Source organism: Bubalus bubalis, chromosome 1, assembly GCF_019923935.1.
Source record: "Bubalus bubalis isolate 160015118507 breed Murrah chromosome 1, NDDB_SH_1, whole genome shotgun sequence".
Lineage (NCBI taxonomy): Eukaryota > Metazoa > Chordata > Mammalia > Artiodactyla > Bovidae > Bubalus > Bubalus bubalis.
The window spans coordinates 132,898,862-132,926,474 of NC_059157.1; the positions used below are offsets into that span (position 1 = coordinate 132,898,862).

A 27,613-nucleotide genomic window follows, 5' to 3' on the forward strand; every position below is an offset into this window, starting at 1 on the left:
CCCGGAAAAGAGCCATGTTGACTGAGGGCAAAGTCAATTCCCGTTCTCGCCTTCCGGTCGGCGTGAGACTCCGGAAGTGACACCGTTTTGGCGGAAATGCGGTGCGCTTGCTGATGAGAAAAGATGGCTGCTGCCAGTTTGGCTGTTTTCTGCAGAAGAGTCTCAGCCGCTCTGAAGGCTTCTACGCCGTTAATAAGTTCTCAGGCCCTTGCTAACACAGGGTAAGTTATTTGAGGAGTAGGTCTGTCCACGTCCCCAACTTTGGATCTTGTTTGGTTGTTGACATGCTGAAAACGCTTTGGGCCGGGAAGGCGGCTTTGATGGCTGGACGTGAGCCCACCATCGTGAGGAGTCAGTGACCTTGGAGAAGTCTCTCACCTGCGACATGTCCGTGTCTTCCTCAAACATTTTGTTGCCACTTACTGTAGACCAGGCAGTTCTCAGGGTCTGTAGAAACCCAGTATTTGTTTAATTAAATGTGGAGGTGCGGAAGCATCCTGCTTGACTTGAGTTTTCAAAAAAAATTCACTGAAGAGCTTTTGGCTATGGAACTGAGCGCTCTGTCAGGTTTCAGTAGATTAAAAAGTGGGGAACGGGATGTGTACTCCCAGAGCCTGTCAAAAAGAGGTGTTCAGTAAGTTTTGAGTAAATAAATGAAAGCCGAGTGAACTGAAAGTCGCCTTGCAGGTGTGAGAAAAGAATAGACTACGCACGGTGGTTATTACTAGAAAGACCGCTTGTCTTCTGGACAGACAGATCACGTTTGACGTTAAGCTGTACGATTACCTCCCTGTTATTAGCTTTTGTTTTTAATGAGTTGAATTTTACAAATTATTGGGTTTTTTTTTTCCCAAAAGGAAGTAATGTGTGTGCTCTTGAATCCAGCACAGTTATTGGGCATCTCTCAGCTATAATGTAATTCCTTACATTAACCTCAGAGATAAGCAGTGGTTTGGGTTTGTTTTTTTTTATTTGCAGAGATTCAGGGGTTGTAACTTGAAAAGTAGCAGACTTGAACCAATTGTCTCTTCCATCTCATCATCCTTTTTCCTTAAAAATAAGTTTAGATTTTTATCATTACTATTAAGTTATCCGTTCAGTTACAGACACTTTGGAAAATAAGGGCTTCCCTGATGGCTCAGACGGTAAAGCGTCTGTTTACAACATGGGAGACCAGGTTCGATCCCTGGGCTGGGAAGATCCCTTGGAGAAGGAAATGGCAATCCACTCCAGTACTATTGCCTGGAAAATCCCATGGACAGAGGAGGCCGGTAGGCTACAGTCCATGGGGTCGCAAAGAGTCGGACACGACTGAGCGACTTCACGTTCACGTTCTGGTGGCCCAGATGGTAAAGCGTCTGCCTGCAATGCAGGAGACCCGGATTCGATTCCTGGGTCAGGAAGATCCCCTGGAGAAGGAAATGGCAATCCACTCCAGCACTCTTGCCTGGAAAATCCCATGGACGGAGGAGCCTGATAGGCTACAGTCCATGGGGTTGCAAAGAGTCGGACACGACTGAGTGACTTCACGTTCACTTTCACTTGGAAAATAAGGTAAAGTGTTTTGAAAATAAAGTAAATATCAACTATTGTTTTACCATCCAGAGATAAACAGGTTTTCTTCTTTTTCACTTTCAGAATATACACATACATGTAATTTTTAAATAAAGTCAGGATCATATTTACATGCATTTTTATATTCTACCCTTGTTTTGCCAACTTTTTTTTTCAATTTCCAACCAAAAGTAAAGTTGTAGAAGTAGTACAAAGAATAACCATATACTCTTCACTTATATTAATCACTCCCCAGTATTTTGTCACATTTTTTATACTTTTTATATCCGTGCTTTTATTCTTCTGAAATATTTGAGGCGTGTCCGAGTTGCAAGCATCGTGACGTTTCAGCATGAATTTCCTGAAAACAAGAAATGTCTTGACCACAATACTACAATGATCACACTGGGAATATTTTTTCTTTCTTACTTTTTTTATTTATGGTCCAATCAGTGATCATTTATCATGTTAATTGTCATATCTTTTTAGTCTAATCCAAAAGTTTCTTTTTTTCTCTTTCATGTTATTAATATTTCTTTAATAAGGTCAACCTCTTTAGAATATTCCTTCATTTGGATTTGTCTGCTTGCTTGTTCATGATTAGATTCAGGTTAGATTTTTTTTTTTGGTAGGAATACAGCGCTTGTGATACATTTCATTATTGTATTTTAAATTATTTCTCCAGGTCATTAAATATTGTTTATAAGTATGACTTTTAGATTGCTACATAATAAATTTTCATGCAGATGCACAATAATTATTTTAACCATTTCCAAGTTGCACATTTACATTATTGTCAGCTTTTTGTTCTCATATATAATGCTTTAGTAGACTTTTTAAAAGTGTAGTTGACATATATTAGTTTCAGGTGTACAACAAATGATTTAATATTTTCATACATTTCAAAATGATCACCACAATAGACATTTTGATTTATCAATTCCCATATGTGATCATTTTCTTTAGTTGAAATTTCTAAATCCAGTGAAATTACTGGCTTAAAGGAGGAGTCACTGGGCCTCAGATGTGTTGCAAAATTAAACTTCAGAATACTTTTATCTACTTAGATGCCCACCAGCAGCATATGAAGGAGCTAAAAATGTTATGGTAAAATATAATTAGTCAATATATTATCTCTGAAATTATGTTCTAAATTATAGGATAGCAGCATCTATACTGGGGATATTAAAAATAATTTTTAAAGCATTTTATGAGTTTATTGTTTCTTGTGCAGAAACCCTAAGTTGGTTTTTTGACATTGTAAATGAGGAAATGATTCCATTTATTGTCTATAAAATCCAGATGTCATGAAACTTTAATCACTTGTTCATATATGTTCAGTTGCAGGTTTTCTCTGAGTCTGTTGACTAAGAATACACCAAATGTCACATCTTTTCACCAGTGTAGATTACTTCAGACCACATTGTCTAGGAGAGGACTGGAAGAATTTTTTGACGACCCAAAGAATTGGGGGGAAGAAAAGGTGAAATCTGGTGAGATATTTGGGTTGACCAGTATTAAATATATTTATTAAACCTTCTATCATATTTGGATTATTTATCCAGTTTGGGAATTACTTATGTTATTTTCTTTTTTCAGTTCCTTTGGGAATGTCTGTTAGAGAAAAATAGAAGGACAGTATAATAGTAAACTATTCCTTGGCAGGTTGACAAAAGATTTAGAAGAGAAGTGGGTTGTATATTAACTGAAGTGAGGTTTGGGGTTTGTTTTAGATTTCACTCTTTTAGAGATAATTGAATATTAATTTATCAGAATAGTATTTTGACATTAGACTGAAAATATATTTTATACTAATACATGTTGTGAATGCTATTGCCAGTCACATTACTAATATCTAATTTAATCACAATTAAGTCCTAATTATATATTGTACTATAGTATAGAAAGCTATTATATATTTTATAGATAAGGAAACAGGTTTAGAGAGATTAAGTAATTTGTCAAAGGACACGTAACTAGAAAATTATTTCACGTTATGAGTTTATCACTTTAATAGGAGCTTCATGGACCTGTCAGCAGTTAAGGAACAAAAGTAATGAAGATTTACATAAACTTTGGTAAGTATACTGAGTGCATTAACATCTAAGAGTTTGAGGCAGTTATAGTATAATAATGAGATATAAACTTGATCTGATGTAAGAAATTAAGTGAAATGATTTATAGTACCATTGGTGATATATAAGATCATTGAAATTTTTATAAGTACTCCAGAGGTTAAGTTACATTATGAGAGACGTGTCAGAGTGAGTTGGGAGTTCAGAAGTTTTACTGTAACTGCTACCAGTCATACTACCAATTCCAGGGAACTAATGAGCCAGAATGGGGATGAATTGGCCATATGTCGGTCTTCTTCCTTTTAATTATTTTGCATGGCCTGGAAGCTTTAGCTTAATTGCTTTGAGAAAGTGTGTAGGAGGATGCACTTAACTAGAAATGTAGGTAGGTTTTGCTGGCAGGTTCTCCTGATGAATTAGAGTTGAGAGGATTTAAGACAGTTGATTTGTATATATACATATATTGAATATAAATTGAGGTATGATTGACATAACATTATATTAGTTTTGGATGTGCAGTGTAATGCTTCAGTATTGGTATGTATTGCAAAATGATCACAATAAGTCCAGTTAATACTGTCACTGTACATAGTTACAGCAATTTTTTTTCTTTGTGGTGAGGATTTTCAGGATCCATTCTCTGAGGTACTTTCAGTTATGCAATATAGTATTACTAACTATAGTCACCATGCTGTACCTTACATCCCCATGACTTTTTCCTTTTATAACTGGAAATTTGTACCTTTTGACCCCACCCCCACCCTCTGCATTCATTGACTATATTTAGCCCAAAGATACATTTGTTTGGACTGTACTGTGTTTTAAAAATTGGGAAGTTTAACACAAAAATAAGGACTTCTGGCTCTTCTTGTAAAATCAGACCTGTGGTGTTGCAGCACTGAACCTACATTCCTACATGTAGGTCACCGACATGGGGACACTTGGCTGGTCCGAATGGAGCGGTGCTTGCCACTTCTTAGCCACCTTGTTCTCTCACCACGCCCCGTTCACTCAGCGCTGCTGCTTGTCCAGGCACTGTAGTAGGCGGTTAAAGTTTTATCCCTTGATTTAAAGGGTGGTTTATCTTTCATGGCAGATTAAAGATCTGTAAAATGCTTATAAGATCACTAATACTACAGGCTTGTTCTTGTGATACAATAAGAAATAATATACTTTGTCTTTTGTCTCTGATGGCTTAACACATAGCTCCTTAATTCCTTGTAATTGCCTGAGTGATGTAAGTGTCTTTTGTTCCAATTAAACAACTCTCAGAGGTGAAGTGGGCAGGGAGGGCGTTGTGCACAGCTTCAGGAAAGACCAAGGCATGATTAGAGGGTGAAGAATTCAGCCTCACTACCATGCCCACCTCTGGGAGGAGTTGGGAGGAGGAGGGTCTAGAGATTGAGTTCAGTCACCAGTGGCCAGTGATTTAATCAGTCATGCCCGCATGATTAAAAGACCCTAAACAACTAGGTTTGTAGACCTTCTAAGCTGGTAAATACATGGAAGTTCTGGGAGGGTGTTGTGCCCTGAGAAGGCAGGGTAGCTTTGCACCCCTTGTCTGTTTCTTGTCCTGTGCGTCTCTTCCACCTGGCTGTTTCTGAGTTGTATCCTTTATAATAAACCAGAGAGTAAAGTGCTTTCCTCAGTTCTGTGAGCTGTTCTATCAAATTATCAAACCCAAGGAGAGGGTTTTTGGAACCCCTAACTTAGAGCAGGTCTGTCAGATATATGCAAGGCCTAGAAATCATTATTGGCATCTAAAGTGGGGCAGTCTTTCTTGTGGGACCGAATCCTTATGTTTGTGGAATCTGGCACTAACTTCAGGTAGTTAGTATCAGAGGAGTTGGAAAAGTTGTGTTAGAAAAGACAATATAAGAAGGAAAAACCCTCATTTGGTGTCAGATATGTTACATGTAACAGCACAGATTCATTATAAAAACTGTGTTGTCTTACAGCATGTTTACTGCCACTTATTGGTAAAGAGTTAAGGCAGTTTCAATCCATCCTGGCTAAAACCAAATCATTTATCTTCTGCCACTTTTCCCCTCCAAATTGTCTTCTTCCACACCAAAAAGTAGCCCAGTTCCTTTGTGTCGTGTTCTCTGCCCCCCATGTTTATTTCCTTTCTTCCAGCTCTACTTCTCAGTCAAACATAATTTATTCACAAAACTCACTCCCATTCAAGCTTTGCCACTTCATGTTTTGATCTCAGTATTTGTGTTTGCTTTGGTTTTCTTTCCAGCCTAACTTATCCCATCTCTTTGATGCTTTCCCTGACCATCTTGGCCAGAAGGAATGTCTCATCTCTCCCACTTAATTCTCTGGTACTTGTTGTCTATACCACTTAATACACCACAGCACATTACAGTTGTGGAGGGGGCATATGGGCTAAAAATAGAATGGATTTATACACAAGGAGGTCACGATTTGATTTAGCTGAATTAGCTACATGCCCCCCAAATACCTTACTTGTCTTAGCTTTAGTTTCTTCATTTAGAAAGTGGAAATGATTCCAACCTCAGAATTATTGTGAGAATTCAGTGAAATAAATGTATGCTATGCTATGCTAAGTCACTTCAGTTGTGTCCGACTCTGTGCGACCCCATAGACGGCGCCCACCAGGCTCCCCCGTCCCTGGGATTCTCCAGGCAAGAACACTGGAGTGGGCTGCCATTTCCTTTCCAATGCATGAAAGTGAAAAGTGAAAGTGAAGTCGCTCAGTCGTGTCCGACTCTTAGCGACCCCATGGATTGCAGCCTAACAGGCTCCTCCCTCCATGGGATTTTCCAAGCAAGAGTACTGGAGTGGGGTGCCATTGCCTTCTCCGGAAATAAATGTATATAATATGCTTAAAATAGGAATTGAACAGGTGTTAGTTGCCTTCCATCTGCTCTTTGCGCTTGGAATGTGGGGACTATATTGTATGCTTGTTTGTAACTCTTCTGGTACTTCCTTAATACAGTATGTGGCACTTGGAAAATTTAGTGAACAAATGAGTGAGACTAGATATAGCTCTGTTTAAAGGATTATTCTAAAGGACTTTTGAGTACAGATTATTAATTTTGATGTCAAAATCCACAATTTTATTAATATAACTACAGAATAGCATTACTAGTTCTGTTTTTGATATAGGTATGTTCTCCTGAAAGAAAGAAACATGCTTCTAACTCTAGAGCAGGAAGCTAAGCGGCAGAGGCTGCCAATGCCAAGCCCGGAGCGCTTAGAAAAGGTGAGATTTGTGGGAGTCTGGAGACTGCTGATTGTGGGGTAAAAGCTAAAAGGTGTGAGCATATGGTTCCTACAATTCTTGGCAAGTAGGTTTCTTTCAATTTCTGCTTGATTTTTAAGAAATCTACATTCTTAAGCAACTATTACTACTATCTAATTTAGAACATTTCCATCCTCCCAAAAGGAAATCTCAGACCCATCTTCAGTCATTCCCGTTTCTACCTATAACCCCCAAATGTGCATGGACCTATCTTAGGTAGATCCCTAGGAGTCAAATTGCTGTGTTGTGTGCTAAATCAGTGTTTAACATTTTAGAAAACAGTCCAGCTGTTTTCTGAAGTACCTGCACCATCTTAGATTTCTAATTCTGGTTTAACTACTTCTGTACCCACTAGGTCAAATTTGTTTAATGCTTTTTTAATAATTGGTATAAAAAACCTACAACAGAAGTGTTACTATCTTAACCATTTAAAAAAAATATTTACTTATTTTTGCCTGTTCTGGGTCTTTGTTGCTATGCAGGGACTTTCTCTAGTTGCAGTACATGGGCTTCTCTTTGCTGCAGCTTCTCTCGTTGCAGAGCACGGGCTCTTGGGCCCGTGGGATTCAGTAGCTGTGGCGCATGGGCTTAGCTGCTGTGCAGCATGTGGGATCTTCCCCGACCAGGAATCAGACCAGTGTCCATTGCATTGTTGCAGGGCAGACTCTTAACCACTAAACCACCAGGGGAGCCCCATCTTAACCATTTTAATTAAGTTTTTAATTAAAGTATAGTTAATTTATAAAATTGTTTCAGGTGTACACCATAGTGATTCAGTTTTATATATATATTTTTCTTTTTCCACATTGCTTCCCATTATAGGTTATTATAGAAATTGAACATAATTTCCTGTGCAAGACAGTAAATCCTTGTTGCTTATCTATTTTATGTATAGTAGTTTTTGTCTGTTAATTCCATATTCCTTATTTACTTTTCTCCCCACGCCCTCTCCTCTTTGGTAACCATAAGCTTGTTTTCTGTGCCTGTGAGTGTGTTTCTGTTTCATATTAGAGAGTAATTTGTATTATTTTTTAGATTCCACAGGTAAGGGATACCATAATTGTCTTTTTCTAACTTCACTAAGTATATTTCCTAGGTTCACCTGTGTTGCTGTAAATGACAGTATTTTGTTCTTATTGTGTCTGAGTAATAACTCCATTGTGTCGTTGTGTGTGTATACATGTATATCGCATCTTCCTAGGCCAGTTGTCTGTTGGTGGGCACTCCAGTTGCTGCCATGTCCTGGCTGTTGCAAATAGTGCTGCTGTGAACATTGGGGTGCATGTATCTTTTCAAATTACAGTTCTTTTTTCCAGAAATATGCCCAGGAGTGGGATTGCTGGGTCATACGGTAGTGCTGTTTTTAGTTTTTTTTTAAGGAAAAGTATTTTCCATAGTGGCTGCACCAGTTTACATTCCCACCAAGAGTTTTGAAGGGTTCCCTTTTCTCTACACCCTCTCCAGCATTTATTATTTGCAGACATTTTGATGGTAGCCATTCTGGCCAACTTGAAGTGATACCTCACTGTGGTTTAGATTTGCTTCTCTTTAGTCATTAGGGATGTTGATCGTCTTTTCATGTGACTGTTGGTCATCTCTCTGTCTTTGGAGAAATGTCTATTTAGGTTTTCTGCCCCATATTTTGATTGGGTTGTTTGTTTTTTCGATATTGAGTTGTGTGAGCTCTTTTGTATTTTGGATATTAACCTCTTGTCAGTCCCATCATTTACAAATATTTTCTCCGGTTCCATATGTTGTCTTTTCATTTTGTTGATGGTTAAAAGCATTTACATTTGATTATGTTCCATTTGTTTAGTTTTGCTTTTATTTCCTTTGCCTTGGGAGACTGACCTAAGAATATATTGCTACAATTTATGTCTGAGAACATTTTGCCTGTGATCTCTTCGAGGGGTTTTATGATGGCATGTCTTTTATTTAGGCCTTTAAACCATTTTGAGTTCATTTTTTTTTATACAGTGTATTTTTTATATGGTGTATGAGTTATTTTAGTTTTTGCTACTCTTCTGAGAAATTCCTTCTCTTTCTATTCTAAATCATAATCTTGCAGGGTGGAATACCTGGGTTGTAGGATTTTCACCTTTCAGGGCTTGAGTATATTGTGGCACTCCCTTCTGGTGTTAGGGGAGCTCCATGAATTTTTGAGTAACTGACTTTTCTCTTGCTGCCTTTAAAATTCTTTTAAGTTTTGTCATTTTAATTATGGTATGTCTTAGTTTGGGTGTGTTTGGGTTCATCTTGTTTAGGACCCTCTCTGTGCTTCCTGTACCTTGATATCTGTTTCCTTCTTTGAGTTTAGGAATTTCATTGGTAATTTCTTCAAATAATATTTTTTGATTCCCTTCTCCCTCTCTGTTTTCAGAATCCCAATCTGTTAAGGATTCAGAATCCCTGTTATGCACAAGTTGGAACACTCTGTGATCATCCCATAGACCTCATAGGTTGCTTTCATTTTTTTCATTTGTCTGTCTGCTGTTTTGATTGGGTGTTTTCCATTATTCTGTCTTTGCAGATTATCCAGCAGGCTAGAGGGCTTGACTCCTCATGTAGGACCCTAGGACTGGCATGGGAGTGCCCAAATTATAGGTTGATCCACTCCCTCTCCAGGTTGAAGGTCTGCCCATGTGGACCTGCTCTTCCTTATAGATCCCTCCCAGGGGCACAGATACTGGACCTGATGCCTTCTCTCTGGTTACATGGAGATCTTCCATGCAGCTTTGGTGGTACAGGAGATCTGCAGTTGCCAGTTAGTTTTCTTTGAGAATTGTTCCACATTGTGTGTGGGGAGGGGGGGGAGATGAGCTCCACTTCCTCCTCCTCCACCATCGTTTCCCTCCTGTATTCAGCAGTTTGAGTACTTTAACATTACTGTGAAAAGGTCACTGTTACTTAAGTTAGGTTTTCTTCATCATTAACAAGAAATCACTTGGTGTCTTTATTTCCATTCCTTTATTTCCATTGAGGTAATCAATCCTGTGTATTTCCTATATATCCATCAGAATTTTTCTCTGCATATAGAAATGTGCCTGATTATTTTTATTTACATACATTTATTTATATTGTATATACTCTTCTGAGACTTACATTCTCTACTAATATATTTTAGAAATTTTCCCACATCAGTAAATGCAGATCTGCAATTATTTCTTCCATTTAGAGGTTTTGTTTTATTTAGTTAGATTTGTTTGTTTATCCGTAAAGCGCTTTCAAGGTCAGCTCTTTATTGGTGTTTTTTCCATTCCATAGTAAGGCAGTGAGATTGGAACCCAGCTTTTTGTAATTGCTTCAGTCTTGCTTCCTAACCTCAACTGCTTCAGGTTTCTTTCCCCACACTGCTCACCACTGTTAGGATCTGGGTATCCCTGCAGAGGGTCAAAGAAGGGGTGGGATAAAATCTCAGTTATTTACCCTAATTATGGGGAAGTTTAATCTGCCTTTATAAAAATTGAGTTGCATCATATTTGGATTTTTTTAACTTTATTTTGATAAAATATGAGACTGACAGAAAAATTATGAGAACAATACAAAAAGGCCTCCTTCAGCCAGATTCCGTGTGGATACTTAACCAAGTTTGCTTTATCCTTCTCTGCCTCCTCTCTACAAAAATACATTTTTCCTCAGCTGTTTAAGAATAAGTTCTATATGTGATATCCCTTTACCTGTAGGTATTTAAATGTATATTGCCCTGCCCCCCAAAAAAGATCTTATTGAAATTTCATGTTATCCCAATATATCCTTTATAGCAAAGAAAATCCTGACTGATATGTTTTCAGTTTTGTCTCTTGACTCTCCTTTAATCTGATTACTCAGTCTTTCTTTGTGTTTCGTGACATTGACATTGTTGAAGAGAATGGGCCAATTTGGGCTTGTGTGATATTTCTCATGATAATAATCATGATTGGCAGGAATGTCATAGATGTGATGCTGTATTCTTCACAGTGCATCAGGTGAGGAGGCATGCAGTGTTGATACATTCTGTTATTGAAGTTCTTAGCATTAGTAGGTTGGTTATTGTGGTGTCAGGTTTCTTCACTGTATAGTTACTAACTTTTCTTTATTTTGAGAACATGTAAATCCTCAAACTTGTAACTCATTGGTTTTAGCATCCATCCATTGAGGCTTGATGATTCATGCCTCAATCAGTTATTACTGTGATGTTTGCTAAATGGTGATTGTCTAATTTCATTGTTCATTCTACTTATTAGTTAGCTTTCTTCTGTAAGGAAGGGCTTTTCCTTTTCTCCATTTCTTCTATCTTCCTTTCCCTTTTTTTTCTTGATTCATGGATTCCAACCTGATTCAGTGAGTTAAAATCCTTTAGTATTGTCATTCCAGATTTGGCCATTGTGGGTTATTCCAGCTGGCCTCTGTGTTCTCATCAGTCTTTGATGAGGAATAGCAGGATATGCTGGATTCATCTTGTACTTTTTCTGCCTCAGCCCTGGAATCAGCCATTTTACAATGGAACCCTGCTTCCTTTGAATGGAAAATGGTATATTTAGAAACTAAGGTCTGAGTTGTGGTACATGTTTTCATTGCTGCAAAACATTTGTAAAGTAATGTGATTTTATTTTTAGGTATGTTTGCCAACTCTGCTTTTAAGGAAAGTTATGCTTCAGAGACTCTTTTAAGTGGATTGGCTGTTTATAACTAGCTCATTGTTTGTTTGATGAAAAAACTCTTGCTAGAATGGTGCTGTTCTAAGACTTTTATTAAACTTCAATAGTAGATGATTCCCTCTCCTTGCTTTCAAAGATGTATTTTAGAGGTGAACTTCAGCCCAGTAGATCATATGTACAGTATTTTCTTAATTAGAATTTAAAATATAAAAGTTTTCTCCAGATAAACTGAAAGTGATTATAATTTTTAACATCAAATATATGCAATTTTCTCAGCACTTTTGTGACATACTACTAATGAAAATTTATCAAGAAAAATTTTAAAAGAATTATGCTCAATTTAAGATATAAGCTGAAACTTTGGGAACTATACAAGGACACTCTTGCCTCTGGGAAAGTTATAAACTAGAAAAGAAAGCTCTTTGAGAGTGACTTTTTTGAAAGAGGTGTATCTAATTGATACTTCTGATTTTCTTTCTTATCTGTTAGCAGTAACATGAATAACTGGATGTTAGCTCTGTGTTCTTAGTAACCATTTATTTTCTGTCCGTGTGAGCTAACATTAGATTTCAGTTAGGAGCCTTAGCTCTGACCTTGGGCAGACTCTTTAATGTAGTCAGTCAGCAGCCAGGTTTACTGAGTTCCTGAGGGTCAGAGACTTTGTATTAGGCTCTGATCACTGTGATCCCTTCGCTCCTCTAAGTTTGTCCTCAAAATAGGATTTGTTGTTCTTACTCATCTTATTTCCCATGAATTTTCATGTGGTTGAAAGGAAGTAGCATGTGGATTCAGCTGTTCAGTGTGGCTGTGAGTTAAGCAGGTCAAAATATCCGTGTCAGTGTTTGGGACACACTAAGGCCAGAACGCAGGTTTACTATCTGAAAGGCACTAATTGTTAGCATTTGTAATAGCTCATTGAGTTTTGAAATGATGAGTCAAATTGGGTCTCCAAAGGAATCTGGGCAAGTGTATCCTACTCAAAAAAAGTAACATACGGAAATTTGAGCTCAATAATTTTTAATTAAACTTTAAAAAAAGTTACAGAAAGTGATACTACAGACACCTATGTATATGCGTACCTAAGCCAAAAATATTTTTAGAAAATATTTGACAGAATGGTTCTTTGACAAAAAGATTCATCATAGATTTTCTGTAGCATAGTCCTTATGTGTTCTCTTTCTTTGGAATGCTGTCATGGATGATTGTTGAAACTGTATTTCTGTATTCTTTTCTCAGGTAGTAGACTCCATGGATGCATTAGATAAAGTTGTCCAGGAAAGGGAAGATGCCCTCAGACTTCTTCAGACTGGTCAAGAAAAGCCTAGACCCGGTGCTTGGAGAAGAGACATCTTTGGAAGAATCATCTGGTACATAGTAGCTCTTCTGAGATGAGAGTGAAGTCCCATGCCTCATCCTCTGTCCAGTATCTTTTAAGAATATCTGGATACATTATAGAGATGTAGCTAATATAAACAGAGGTCCCCAGATCCCTCTGGAACTTCAGGATGTGAATGAAGGTAGCTTTGTCTGGTATCCCTTGGCATCCCCATGGCATTCCCATGGTTCAGTTATTTATAGGTTCTTCATAGGAGTGGTTCTTAATCTTAAGTGAATCATATGACCTTTTGAGAATCTGATGAAAATTATAGATCCTTTCCCCAGAAAACTTTACATATGCACGTGTAATTTCAGAGGGTTATAAATCCCATGAAGCTCATTGTAGGACACACCTATCCTCTTCACCCATTGAGAACCTGAAACTATTTGAAGAAGTTCTCGAGGAATAAGACCATGTGGACCAGTCTCAAGTTTGCCCCATTGCCCTTAGGATAGGCCCTAGTCCAAATGTTGAAACAATTTATTTTCATTACATCTTTCCACTTCTGTGACATCTTGTCTCCTGGGTCCATTTCCAAAGTCCTGTCAGACTTTGGGAAAGAATCTGGTAATAAACATTCACACTGAGCTATGAGAAATTGAGAAGACCCAGTGTATTCTGTCTTCCAGGGGCTTATTTGCATTTGGGTTGAACTGCCGAAAGGAAGCATCATTAGAAATTTAAACATCAGTCAAGATGAGGAAGGAATTTTGGTGGTTGGAGACCTTCTCTGTACTCTTGAAATTACACTGCATAATAGTGCTTATGCATTTGGTAGATTATTTTGTTTTTAATTAATTTTATTTTTGGCTGAGCTGGGTCTTCTATTGCTTCACATGGACTTTTCTCTAGTTGTGACGAGTCGGGGCTACTCTTCGTTGCAGCGTGTGGGCTTCTCGTTGTGGCGGCTTCTCTTGTTGCAGGGCACAGGCTCTAGGCACTGGGGCTTCTGTAGTTGCAGCATGGGGGCTCAGCAGTTGAAGCTCGCAGGCTCTTGAGTGCGGGCTCAGTAGTTGTGCTGCACAGGCTTAGTTCTGCAGCATGAGGAATCCTCCTGGACCAGGGATCAAGCCCGTGTCCCCTGCATTGGAAAGTCCGGTAGATTCTTTTAACTCCATGTAATTCTTTTAATGGAGTTTGTGGTAACGGGGTAGCTTGGAGCCAAATTTAGGTGAGTGGCTGTGTAGTCTGTAACTGTGTGATTCAGTGCAGAAAAGAGAGGAATTGCCAAAATATCTGCCTAAGAACTTTGATCTATTTTCTACAAAAATGTATTGAGATTAATCCAAGCTGAGGTTAGATAGAAAGGGTGAGGATAGGGGATAGAAAGTGTCAATTTTAGAGTCTGTAAGAGTGCTAATCTTGTTAAAGTTTAAAAATTCTTGCTTTTTAACTTTTCTGGAGTTAAAGTAGTAAACAAAGCAGTTACGTCATCTTATTAACCAATGTAGCTTATTAAAATCAAACATTACAATTCCAAAAGATTGGTTAAATGCCCTGAAATTAATCCTTCTGTTACTTTTTTAATTGAAATATTTTCCAATGTTATAGTATGAATTCACAATTTCCTTTTTTCCCACTTAGCATTATTTTTTAGGTTTTGTTATGTTGAGGCATACATAGGTAGATACTTAAATCACTTGGTGAAATTTATTACATTTTAAAAACATAAAATGTATACATGTGAGTATCAGTGTTTCAAATTGTATGTGTATATACACGTGTATGTGTAAATATATAAAGTTAGTACACACATGTATGTATGTAGGAAAATTACAGAATATATCTGGTAATGATACACTCCAGTTTATGACTGGAAGCTATTGTGAAAGTAGAGAACTTTTGTGTTTCTAAACTTATTATATATGTATTTTTAAAAGAGTGATCTGAAGCAAGCATTGCAAAATATTAATGCTTGCAGTTTTATAGTGGCTTCATGAGTGTCTGATACCTCTTAGTTTAGAATATTTCATAATGTGAACTGTATAAAAATTTTAAAATCTTTAAAAAGCCAATTACAATTTATTGAAAACATATCTAGTCCAAAGAAGGCTAAATCTGTAAAAAGTGAAAATCTGTTACATGTTTTCTGTAGAGTGATACCTTTTTGTTTTCGTGGCAGGCACAAGTTCAAGCAGTGGCCTATACCTTGGTACCTAAATAAAAGATACAATAGAAAACGATTCTTTGCAATGCCCTACGTGGAACGTTTTGTCAGGTGAGCACAAGTACCCTTAGCGCTAAAACACGTCTTTACATCAGACAGTGTGTGTTAAGCTTTTATATGACTAATACATGTTTGTTGTGGAAAAACTAGAAAAATAGGTTAAAAAGTCTTACATAATTTCACCATCCAGGAATAGCTGCTAACATTTTAATGTATATCCTTTCAGAAGTTTTACTTTCTCTTCATCAATATATGTAAGTAGTTGTTTAAATCTTTTTGTAATGTTAAAGTTCCATACACTTCAGCTGCATAGAATGTGAGCTCATGTTATTGCAGGAATGATGAAATGAGAGGGTGCTTGGGTGAGGAAAGGAGCCGATTGTAGTATATCTGAATTCATGTTATCCTGCAAAATGGTGATTTCCAGATACTTTGCATAGCAGGTTTGTTATTGAAGAGGGAGAAATAGGGCTTCTGTTGCAGTAGAGTGCAGTGGTTACCTGGGTGATGAGTGAAATGGTTACAAGCTGAGAACTATAAAAACAAGATTTTTAGAAACAGCTATTTGAAAACACTGGATCCACATCCAAAAACAGACAGAAGCCTGAGAAGAGTTTTAATCCCCAGAATTGCAATTGAACAGGAAAATAATCGCCAGTGTCTGCTTTCTGGGGTGAGAGTGCCACTTAACATCCAGGACTGTGGCTGCAGAAACAAGGTGGGGAAAATTGCCTGGTTACTGGCTAAAGGTGCTACAGATCAGAATTCAAGGCAGAAAAGCAGCTGGAAATTTAAGGGGAAAATCCTAGCAGAACAAGAACCACAGCTTTTAACAACTGCCTTAGATAATGCAGCCACCTTTCAGCATTAATTCTTTTAAAGATTAATTTTTTCCTCTCAAAGCTTGTTTCCATAATGAAAAAACAAAAGGACCTTTAAAAGCATAACCTTGCATGTGAGATGAGCACAATTATACGGTAGTTTGAACATTCTCTGGTATTGCCCTTCTTCAAGATCAGAATGAAAACTGTCCTTTTCCAATCCTGTGGCCACTGCTGAGTTTTCCAAATTTGCTGGCATATTGAGTGCAGCACTTTAACAGCATCAACCTTTAGGATTTTAAATCGCTTATCTGGAATTCTGTTACCTCCATTAGTTCCTAGAAATGCTTTATATTCAGTGATTTAACTTCCTGCAAGAGTGTCTCCAGAATTTGTCCTTTCTACTCTCAGTTTCTGCCCTAGTGCAATCTGTCTTCATCAAATTGAATTATTGAACATTCTCAAGAATAGTAAACCTTGCGTAGGAGTCTCAAGACGGCAGGGATATGTATAGTTGTGGCTGCTTTTCATTGTTGTATGGCAGTTGAAATTCAATACCTTAACTGCATTGTTATATTTCAGTTTAAATACAGTAGAGGCCTGGCATCCATGAATTTATTATTTGCAATTTTGATGATTTCAAAATGACTCTAGAGGTCAGCATTTTAGCTGAGGCATGAAGGCCTAATGTCCCAGGATGCTGATAGGTAGAGGCCAACTCAGTGGCAAGTCCAACAAGCACTAAGCATCATCTCTTAGCATGGTTTTATTCTCTCAGCATAGGGGAAATGATGCTGGACTGGGTGCTATTTGAAATTAGGAAATTTCTAAATGTCTCAGGATGTAGGACATAAAAAAAATCTAATGTATTCAATAAAATTACATTATTTCTAAAATAAAGGAGAAAGCCCTGTTTGTTGCAGACTCATGAGATCTGTTCTTACTTTCCAGTTATAAAGTAGCAAAGAGAACTGGTGCAGGGTTATAGATGCAATCAGTTTCTGTGGCCGCACCAAATGGCATTTGGGATCTTAGTTCCCCAAATCGAACCTGCAGTGGAAGCACAGTCTTAACCACTAGACCTCATGCTTATCTTTGACTTGTGTAGGTTTACAGTGGTTATTCAAGTTTAATAATAAACATGGCACACCTAATACAGAGACTGGCATGATTGAGGTCTTTAAGTAATTGATTTGGACATGTTGACAGTACTGAGTAACAGGGAAATCATTTTGTATAAACTGCTGTTATGCTTTTATTTTCCTAGATTGAGAATTGAGAAGCAAGCCCGCATCAAAGCAAGGAAGATAAGTTTAGCACGAAAGAAGGAAAAGTTTCTTCAGAAAAAGTTTCCACATCTTTCTGAAGCCCAGAAGTCAAGTGCTGCCTAAGACATCTTAACCATAATTTACCATTTTGTTTTTCTTGGATTACATACAAAAGTAAATACTAAGTGGTTTATAAATAACTTGTGTTTTTAGTCAAAGGACTGTCGATTGTTTTAAGAGTTATTATGGCATGCTAATTTTGGAAGTGGTCCAAATCAGATATAAAGTTCAGATTAAATTTCCATTTTATAAATGCTGTGTCTAAGCAGACTTTTAATTAACTGCCTGCATCTTAGAGTGGGAAAGTGATACCAGCTGCTATAACAAATAGGCAAAATGGTAATTTTGGAATTCAGGTAACCTTAACTACTATTGTTACTAGATATGAAGGAGCTATGAATTCTGTTTAAATAAACAGTGGGTACAATGATAAACACATTTAGTATTTAAAGTAGCAAGTTACAACACAACAGTCCAAAAAAATATTTCTGGAATGGCTAGTAATTTTTATTTAATTTTAAAAGCCTAATGTAAAAAGCATAGGCAATAAGTTTTACTAGTCAATAAAAAGCAATTCTACCAATCCACTGGTAATATACTAAACAGAGTTGGAAAGCATTTTACTGAAAGCAAAATATTTAGAGAAAATAGACATTTATACAAAATTATAAAATGCTTGTAATAAGAATAAGTCCATTTCAAGGAAAGCACAAACTTATTTTAATTTATAGAACCAGTTAAAGCCTTAAAAAATTTAAGTGGAATTGAAATATGCAAAAATGTATAAACATTCTACAAAAGATGGTGGTTCTTTTCCTGAGTATACTAAAGCTATGAAACGTAAGGTGACACAGAAGGTAGAGGTTTGGGAACTTATCAAGGGCATTTCCTTTCTACACACTGCTTCCCTCCTTCTTCATATTCTTGTTTGGAAATCCACATCTGCTGAAAGGTGCCCTGTGAAAGGAAAGAAAAATTACATATATGTACTTTTCTATTGGGAAATAAATATTTCCCAAATAAATATTGGGAAATAAATAAAGATATTTTTTTAATATCTTCATTTTCACAATTCTGAATCTTTTAAGAGCTCTTATACCTCTCCCCAAATAGTACTCAGATTACACCCTTCTTATTTCTGCCCTCCTCTAGAATACCCAAAGACACTATTTAGCCTTACCTAAGTTTACATAGGATATTAAATCTTTCTATACGGTCTTGAGGACTTAGAAAATGCCGGGAAAGGAAGATGAAGGAAGAGTTTAGCTATGATGGCTTGGTTAATGGCAACAACAGAAATTGTTGGAAGGCTTGATCCTGGTACAGTGTTTATGCAATGTTCTAGCATTTGATTAACGGTAACATTTAGAACTCAGACTAGGATAGTGTTTTGCAAGTACACAAACAACAGTATACATGCACTATACAAAATAAACAGAAGGTGAAAGGAAAATGACCAAAGGGGGAAGATCCTGGACTACGTTACTATTCAGACGTGTAAGCAGGAGAAATCCGTTCCCTGTGACTATTCAAGTGGATTCGTACGTATTCAGTTTTGTACTAAGAGACTAGAAATAAAACATAGACCAGAAATATATAAATGGGCAGTTAAAAACATTTAATAGTTAATCGCTTTTAAAAATATTTAGCGTAAGTACTCATTTACTTTGGCTGCTCTGAGGTGAAGGGGAAATTTTCTAAATTTAGGATACAGGTAAGTGCAAGAATTTCCTCCTGAATTCAAGGGTAGGAAGCCAGTCCAAGCAACATGCAAACCTCAATAGCATGACTTCACCATCTGCCCCAGGCACCAATTCCTGACTTCTACCTCAGCAACAGGCCAGGGAGCAACCAGAATCTAAGAAGAATGATTTAATTTTAAGTGGGCTGCAGATAAGTCCTGACCAGTGCTAATGTGAGTAGTGTTAGAAGAGGCATGGATAAGTTAACAGATTCCTACCTTGGAGAGGGAAACTGTAATCAGACTGACAATACCCACTAATAAGGCAATGAGGCATTTTTGTCATTTCAGAATAGGTAAGACTAGCATCAGGTCCTCTACAAATGTGATAGATTTAAAATGCAAAGATAAATGATGCATAGGAATTATTTTAGTCTTTTTACTAAATTTAGTATTTTAAGTGATACATTCAAGTTAAATAAGAATCTTAAACTATTTTGCAAAGTAGATAAACTAACCAAAGAAGCTAGAATGGAGCCACCGATCCATGAACTAAACCTCCGTTCCACTGTCGTATTATTTGCAATCAGTTTCAACCGCATACTCTAAAACAGAAAAGGAAGAATAAGTATTAGTGTGATCAAATAGAACAAGGGCCTCAACTTAGGAAATTCAATTTTGATGACTTATTAGTGGCTCTGGTTCAAGCACTAATTATACATGATTATTTTGTAGTAGTTAGGTTAATAATAGGCATACGTTGAACTACTGTATAGGATTTTAAAGTACTTTGTCTTGTGTAATTTAATAAATTATATAAACCTTAGAAAACTGCATGCTAGAGTATAGTACTCAGAATTTCATCTTAAAACAGCAAATATGTACTTGAACACTTACCATATATCAAGTAGTGTGCTAAGTGCTTCATATATTATTTCATTTTATCAACACCGAGTGTAATTACTACCCCAACTAGCTGCCCTTTCTGCAGTCCTCAACTTTCTAACTTATTCTTTGGGCCTCTGTACTATCTTGGTTCACCCCCTCCTCACATTCCTTCCTGCCCCCATCCAAATCAAAATGCCGACGTCAGACTCAGGGAAGTTTATTCACACTGTTTTCTTTTCAGATTAGTGTTTCTGTTACGCTTGAATACCCTCTCCATAAACATGGTTTTATGGCTCAGCACTACCCCTATCTCACTTCCTGTATGGAGAGAACTCCAGATTGTTGATACTTACAGTTACTCTATATATGAACATTCAGTCTGAGTCTGTGCATGCAGCAGGGGTGGAGTATGTAGGATGGCAAGGAGGGGTGCTGGGAACAGAAGAGATGAGCACGGGGTTTTGTAGGTGAGGAACTGCTCAAATCCTATTACAATGGATTTCATTAAATTTTAATTGCCTCCTGAAAGACAAGGATAGCATCTACCTGGTCTTGATCAGACCTTGGACAGCCCATGTCTATATTCATCATTCTGGGACTTTCTATGAAATCTAAAGTACTATAATCAAGGTATATTCCAGATCAGTCTGTATCTCCAAAAATGTAAGGAGGTGTCAATCTTGTGCCTGTATCAATACTTAAATATAAAGATTGTGGCACATGTAAAACATTCAAATACACAGATTCTATAGATTCTGTTAGGGCCTATGTAACCTCTAGTAAATTTTTTAAAATGTATTTATTGCAGAATACCTTACAAAAAACTACTTGATGGATGTTTAAAAATCTAAAAATTCCTCTGCTACTAATGTACCATGTACACTACCTTCTCTCTAAACCAGATTCTTCTATCCCTTTGAAAGTTATCATAGTGTACCAAGGGATGTTTTTAATAAAACATAAAAGCTCTTCAGTCCTCTGCCAGATTTTACCCTGTAAATTTTCTATGTAAGCGATATGACTGGTACCTATCTTTCTGGGTTGAACTGTATCTTCCAAAGAGGTATGTTGATACTCCCCAGTTCCTGTGAATGTAACCTAATTTAGAAATAGTCTCCAAGAAGAGGACAGACCCACAAGGGAGAATGCCATATGAAGATGGAGATAGACATTAAAGTGCTATAACTGCAACCCAAGAAACGCCAAGGATTGTTGGCAAATCATCAGATGACGGAAAGAGGGAAGGAAAAATTCTCTTCTGTAGGTTTCAGAGAGCACGGCCCTGGTAACATGTTGATTTCAGAATTCTAGCTTCCAGACAGAGGTAATAAATTTCTGTTGTTTTGAACCATCTACTTTGTGGCACTTTGTTACAGCAGCCCTAGGACATAATACACCATTGCATTCATCTTTTCAGCCATATAGCATGCCCCACTTCTATACAGACTACAAGCCAACTACTTCAACATGTTAGAATATACCCTCTTCCCTTCATATTTTTGCACATATTTCACCTAGATGTTTCATAAACTGTCAACCAACTGAACTCATTCATTGAAACAGCTCTTCAGGAGGATTTCCCCTGACACTCCAAAGTGCCTGGCTGACGACATACTGAACCACTTAGCACGTTACAGGTTTTCTTTTTTGCAGGTTTAGTCCTAGCTGACTAAGCCCTTGGTGGGAAGGGACTATATTTTCTATCCCTAGTGCCTAGCAGACTGTAGGCACTTAAGTATGGAATCAATGTAAGATTCAAATAGTAATGGAGAGTAATGGGAGTAACTAATAGATGTCATCTAGAAAAACGTTAGTAATAAGGAGTATTAATACTATACCAGGCACACACAAATACCATCAATCTACTGAAAAACAAACTATCTACATAGATTTTCCACCAGTAGGAGGATATATATGACTGAAAAATACCACTGAAGAACACACACAACTTACTGGGGGTGTTTTCTGAGAGAGTTCTCTGTTCAACCTGTCGGTAAAGCTCTGTATTAGCGTGTTTCCTCCTGCCACTATCACGCTGCCATAGAGACCCTGGAATGAAACAAAAATAAATGAGCTCCAAATGTTTCCAACCATTTTAAACACAACTACAGATAAAACCATGTGTTCCACTACAGTTTTCGCTTTTTAAATTTTTTACTTCTATACACACCAAGTAGTTTAATCCAGTGGTTTTCAATCCTGGCTGCACATTTGACTCGTTTAGGGAGCATTTAAAACACCAGTGCTGGGGGCAATTAAATACAAATTTCTGGGGATGGAGTCTAGGAAAAGTTTTGTGTTGGTTTGTATAAAACTCTCCAGATGATTCATGTATTAAAGTTTAAGAATCACTAATTTAAGGCAACTATTCTAAAATCCAATCATAATTTTTTGGCAGATAGCAGCCAGTATTTAACAAGTTTATTTCCTAATTACATCATCTCAGAGTTCTCATCTAGAAGCTATGGCATTTAAAATTGGACAGATTATGGTGGACAATACATACTGTGACAATAGTCCTGGCCAAAATGACTGCTACCTTTCTCTTCTGCAGGGATGACCTTTTTCAAAATCCATATGCTGAGGCTTCCTCCATCAAAAACAAATTCCTAGTAGTAAGGAGTATGTGTGCTAAGTAGCTTCAGGCGTGTCTGACTCTGTGATCCCAGAAACAGTAGCCCACCAGGCTCCTCTGTCCATGGGATTCTCCAGGTAAGAATAATGGAGTGGGTTGCTATGATCTCTTTCCAGCCCAGTGACTGAATGTCTCCTGCATTGGCAGGTGGGTTCTTTACCACTAGCACCACCCGGGAAGCCCAAATAAGGAGTATATTTTACCTCTAATTTGCATGTATGCATCAGAAAGTTAAATATCAGCCTGCCTTTTTAGTGGCTAAGCTCATATTTTAAAAATTTAGTCCATGTTTAAAAAAATGTATTCCAAATGTCTATATAACCTTAGCTATTAGCACTAAGCTCTAAGCAAATGAAGGAACTAAAAAACTGAGGTAACACGTTGGCTACAAATTAAAATCTAGGGTTTAAATAAGATATGGTCTATCTAATAGCATGGTATAGAATATAGAGTTGTGTCCAACTCTTTGTGACCCCACAGACTATAGCCCACCAGGCTCCTGTGTCCATGGGATTTCCTAGGCAAGAATACTGGAGTGGGTTGCCATTTCCTCCTCCAGGGGATCTTCCTGACTCAGGGATTGAACCTGGGTCTCCTGCATTGGTAGGCAGATTCTTTACCATCTGAGCCACCAGGGAAGAGGTACAGAATATGGACTCAGTCCTTAAAACTTGGCAAGAAATAAACTGATGAAAAAAAAAAAAAAAAAACACCTTGGCAAAGTAAAAAAATACGAAGTTTATATCTAAACTCCATGTGAAAGTTACATAATTTAAACCACACCTTCTTAAAAAGTAAAACTGTACTACATACACTAAAACCACTAATATAGTTTGGTTTGTCACATTTTAGGAAATCTCTAGACCAGCACAGTCCAAAAGAACTTTCCGTGCTGATGAAAATGTTCTAGCTACATTTATAATGTGGCTCGTGCAACTGAAGAATTGAAATGTATATTTCTATTTATTTTAATTGAACTGCCATACGTGGCCAAAAGCTAACTACACTGGACACAACAGCTTTTGAGTTTTGCATTTTCCCTTTTCTAGTAGAACTTCATTTTTTTACATATTCTTTCTTTATTAAAATGGACTTTAGAGTCAGTGGCCAAAGTTGCCAACTTAAAAAAAATGACGGCCATAAATACCGGGGGCACTGGTTTGCCCTAAAAGATACCCTTATGCCATAAACAAGAGTGGCACTTACTGGTCTGATATCAATATCACACATTCCAACACTTGTTGTGACAACATGACTGACGCCCAGCATTGTATTTCCTGATAAGCCCTACAACAAAACAGAAACCAGCAGTCACACAGAAGACCTTCAAACCATAAAGCACATCGAAAAAAGTTTATAGTCTTATTTAGCTTTTGTAATTACAAGAGATCTTTAAAGGAAAAAACCAGGCTGATTATGAAATAAACTTTTATACCTTTACATTGGAAGGGTCAAATAATCCTTCAGGAATCTTTAACCGTTCTGCTCCAAAATCACAGTTGTAGCCATTGGGGAATTCATAATGAACAGTTGGCATCTGTGCAGCTACTCTGAAAGTGTATCAGACAATATTAAACAGAGACAAACATCCTCTTCAGAATTACAAACTATTATAAACAATATTGAGGAATTATCAGCTTGTAAGAAAGCAGAGTGGTAAAATCTTATTTTCTTTCAAAATGTTATTCAGTATTTAACCTTTTATCTTTAGACCAGTTAAGCATATTCTACAAATTTTTAACTAAACAAATCAATTTCTCTCCTCATTTATGAAATACAGTTTTTTTAAAAAATTGAAGCATAGTTGACTTACAATGTTGTGTTAGTTTCTGGTGTAGAGCAAATTGATTCAGTTTTATATATATATATATGAAGTATACAGTTTAAGTTTTAAGTCTTGTACAAAAAAAACAAAAAAACATACTGTTCATCGTAAGTTGAATCTGATACTTGAAGTACTGAGGCTTGAAAATCCTGGATAACACACTATGAATTTTAAAAAAAAAAGGTTAAGAAACAAGATTATTGAGATCTGTCTTTATAATCTATACTTTCATAAGATTATTTTCAAAACATTTTTCTTTTTTTTTTCTTCCCTTTCCCATCCAAAATATTTTTCTTAATGAAACTGGACCACATTCCTGGATGGCTAACCCATTTCAAGGGTATAAATCTACCCAGCCAAGGACTCTGAGCATCAAGAAACCTAATTCTTAACACCTGTATTATGAACTAAATTATATAACATTTAAATTACAACTGTTATGGAAAAAAAATGATGAGATAAAAGTAAGTGGAAACCCTTGTATCACAGTTCTGCATAATAAAACTTTTTTTACTTAAAAAAATTTTTTATTGGAATATAGTTGATTTACTGTTTTTCCCTTTAAAATAAGCTTAAAAACAAGACTTCATTAACTGAATATACATACATAAAATGCATATACATTGTATCTTATGGAACTTTTAATGACTGACATAGTATAAAACAGTTACAAAACATGCAGGGAAATACATAGGACCTCTGAGCTGCTAAGGAAAAATCTTCTAAGGTCTAGGTACAACTATTAATCATCTTCACAATTTTTCCCTGTATCAAACACCCACAAAAAATCTTTATCCTTGGGTGTAAAAAACTTGTCAAATATGTTATATCACTGCCATATGAGGCTTCCCTGGTGGCTCAGTGGTAAAGAATCTGTCTGCTAATGTAGAAGATGCAGGTTCGATCCCTGATCTGGGAAGATCTCACATGCATCAAAGCAGCTAAACCCGTGCAACTACCAAGCCTGTGCTCTAGAACCTTCAAGCCGCGACTACTGAAGCCACCACGCCCTAGAGCCCGTGCTCCACAACAGGACAGGCCACTGCAATGAGAAGCCCACACATCCAGTGAAGAGAGCCCCTGCTCGCCATAACTGTGTGCAGCAGCAAAGACCCAGCACAGCCATAAGTAAATATTAAAAAAAAAAAAAAATGCATATTGTGGTGTGAGAGGTTGTTTTACTAACCTCTCCCCCATCACTAAGTCATTCATGGTCAGAGATGGATTTTCAGTAAAGAAAACCTTTCATTGGCTCCTTGCTATGAACAATAATACATTTTTTTATGTAACTGACTCAAGTTTAAGAAAGAAAATGTTAACGGAGCCACACTAGTTTGTTTTTACCCCAAAGCTCCTTTCAGGTCTCACCACAGTAGTCCAAATGAATACAGAGTAGTTTGTTGATATCTGACAAGCATGAAAAGCATACCCTTCCCCCAGCTCCTGACAAAAGCTATTAATTTTGTTTGCAAATATCATTAAAAATACAAGTTTGAAAATATAAAATGCTCATACTCTGTTCAAAGACTTACAGCCTATATAATGCTTTTGTGACGAAAACAGGATTACTTACATTACACATGTAATTGTGCCAAGACCTGGTAACCTGAGGCAGCTTCTCTTTTCTTTTCCAGTTTGCTGGAGACCCTTCACGAACAGCTTCCTAAGGGCCAAGAACAAGTGCTAGGTTAAGAGTTCACAACATGGGGGTGCGGAGTTGAAGGTAAGCTCCAGAAATAAAATTCACTCATCACTTACTTTTGATGCAATCATATATGGAGGAATCAGTTCTATATTCATTTCTTGGAAGAGTTCCCTGCACTGCATAGTGATAAAGTCTCCAGCAAGAGGGGACTTCACAATGCCTATGAAACAGATTACACAAGACTCAGTAAGAAAGCATTCCATCCAAGCTCTTTGGGATGAATTTCCTGTGTTTTTACACGATTAAGTTTTTTCAAGTAGAATTAACGGAAGTATCCTCCAAGCATGAATGAAGCCATGCATCAGTTTTAAATATACGCTATATACTACAGATTTAAAAAAAAAAAAACATGACTTGGAAATGACTTTGATAGCCCAAGTCATTGCTTTATTTCATGATCTCTGTCCTCAGTGAACCCTGGTTAAAAACTTACCTTGCTGAAGAACATAGCCATCGTGAACAGGAATTGCAGTGGTGTGAGTGGCTCCACTGTCCAAAATAAGCCCAGTAGAACGACCATTAGCAAATCTAGTTTAAAGCATTAAGGAAAAGAAAGTATCAAAGTTCCTAAAATAATGTTTATTTGTAAAGGGAAGGTTTTTATTATGGCATTTTTAAAACATGCATCATGGCTTAAAAATGTGTTAAAGTAAACACAGGGATGAAAGTTGATATCAAATAATAACTCTGGTTTAAAAAAAAAATGACAACAGGCAGGACTTTCAGAATGGTGGTATGAGAAAGTCAGAGAAACCTTTATCCCAGAGACAGACATCTGTTAAGCTGGTCAAAATTAGCACAATTATTCAAAGTCTCTGGCACAGATCAAAAGGGCGTCCAACAAATTGAGAAGCATTTAACAAAATCTACAGAAACTTGATAAGAGCAGTGGGAGGCTGTGCCATCTGAGCTAAAAACTGAAACCATTCTCACATAGGATTAAAGAACCATTTCAGCAGTTTGGCAGCTGAGTGGCAGTTATCATCTCTCCCAGCTCAATACGAAGAGCTATTCCAGGTATGATTCAACAGCCAGTGAATATCAGCAGACAGAATTTATCCCATTTTCCACAGTTCTGTGCTGCAGAAGGCCTACATGACATGAACATCACAAACGACATTTAGGAGTGCAGCCATTCATTGGGTCATCCAACATTTACTGAGCTGTGTGCCTAGTGATGAGTCTGGTGCTCAATAAAGAAGGGAAGCAGTCTCTTACTAGCATTCCTTAAGCACAGAAGAACAAAGGGGTGAACCAAAGCTGTCTGTGCCCTGAAGGATATCCTGTTTAGTGAAGAGGAGATCAATAAAGCTATACAAAGAACAGTTCAGGATGCCCTGGGAGAGTATAAAGGAGTATAACCCGTCCCTAGGAAACCCAAGTGAAAGCTGAGGAGGGGGGCATGGCGAAGAGTTGAAACGTGTGGGAAGGCCAGGAGGCAAGAGCATGGGAAGAGGTCTAGGAAATGCAGAACAGTTCAGCAGAGCCTGAAAGAATAAGAAAGGCAAGACTGTGGGAAATGATTAGGGCTTAAATCAGCAGGTTGGCAATTAACAAAGATGATTAGAGCTGCGGTGTGAATAATGGGCAAGAGGAAGGGCTACACCTAATATAATGGCAGTGCACAGAGAAATAAATGGATTTGTGG

At 37.2% G+C, this 27,613-nt stretch overlaps 2 protein-coding genes across 3 annotated transcripts in view; one reads left to right on the plus strand and one right to left on the minus strand.

The window, feature by feature from the left end:
* Positions 1–63: 63 nt before the first annotated feature.
* MRPL47 (mitochondrial ribosomal protein L47) lies at positions 64–18,189 on the plus strand. Of its 2 annotated transcripts, XM_006054295.4 has the most exons (7): positions 64–221; positions 2,896–3,047; positions 3,572–3,632; positions 6,765–6,861; positions 12,774–12,904; positions 15,038–15,133; positions 17,171–18,189. In XM_006054295.4, exons 1-7 carry the CDS (start codon positions 124–126, stop codon positions 17,292–17,294), a joined length of 759 nt encoding a protein of 252 aa, XP_006054357.1. In that variant the 5' UTR covers positions 64–123; the 3' UTR covers positions 17,295–18,189. The 2 variants fall into 2 exon arrangements, with proteins under 2 accessions (XP_006054357.1, XP_044800391.1); XM_044944456.2 differs by lacking the exon at positions 64–221 and having other exon boundaries at positions 2,900–3,037.
* ACTL6A (actin like 6A) overlaps positions 17,717–27,613 on the minus strand; it is a 31,703-nt gene continuing 21,806 nt past the window's right edge. The window contains exons 6-14 of the mRNA XM_006054297.4: positions 26,399–26,493; positions 26,019–26,125; positions 25,834–25,923; positions 24,360–24,421; positions 23,871–23,985; positions 23,642–23,722; positions 21,754–21,849; positions 19,431–19,517; positions 17,717–18,188 (exon numbers count right to left, since the gene is read on the minus strand). Coding sequence (XP_006054359.1) covers positions 18,108–18,188; positions 19,431–19,517; positions 21,754–21,849; positions 23,642–23,722; positions 23,871–23,985; positions 24,360–24,421; positions 25,834–25,923; positions 26,019–26,125; positions 26,399–26,493 — 814 coding nt within the window. The 3' untranslated portion in view covers positions 17,717–18,107. The remainder of the gene's footprint in view (positions 18,189–19,430; positions 19,518–21,753; positions 21,850–23,641; positions 23,723–23,870; positions 23,986–24,359; positions 24,422–25,833; positions 25,924–26,018; positions 26,126–26,398; positions 26,494–27,613) is intronic.

Bases quoted from the DNA above. Each gene is read 5' to 3' on its own strand.
- MRPL47 (XM_006054295.4), top strand. From the start codon at position 124: ATGGCTGCTGCCAGTTTGGCTGTTTTCTGCAGAAGAGTCTCAGCCGCT. The intron at 12,905-15,037 runs GTACATAGTAGC...TTTTCGTGGCAG, and splicing joins ATCTTTGGAAGAATCATCTG to GCACAAGTTCAAGCAGTGGC. The intron at 15,134-17,170 runs GTGAGCACAAGT...TTATTTTCCTAG, and splicing joins TACGTGGAACGTTTTGTCAG to ATTGAGAATTGAGAAGCAAG.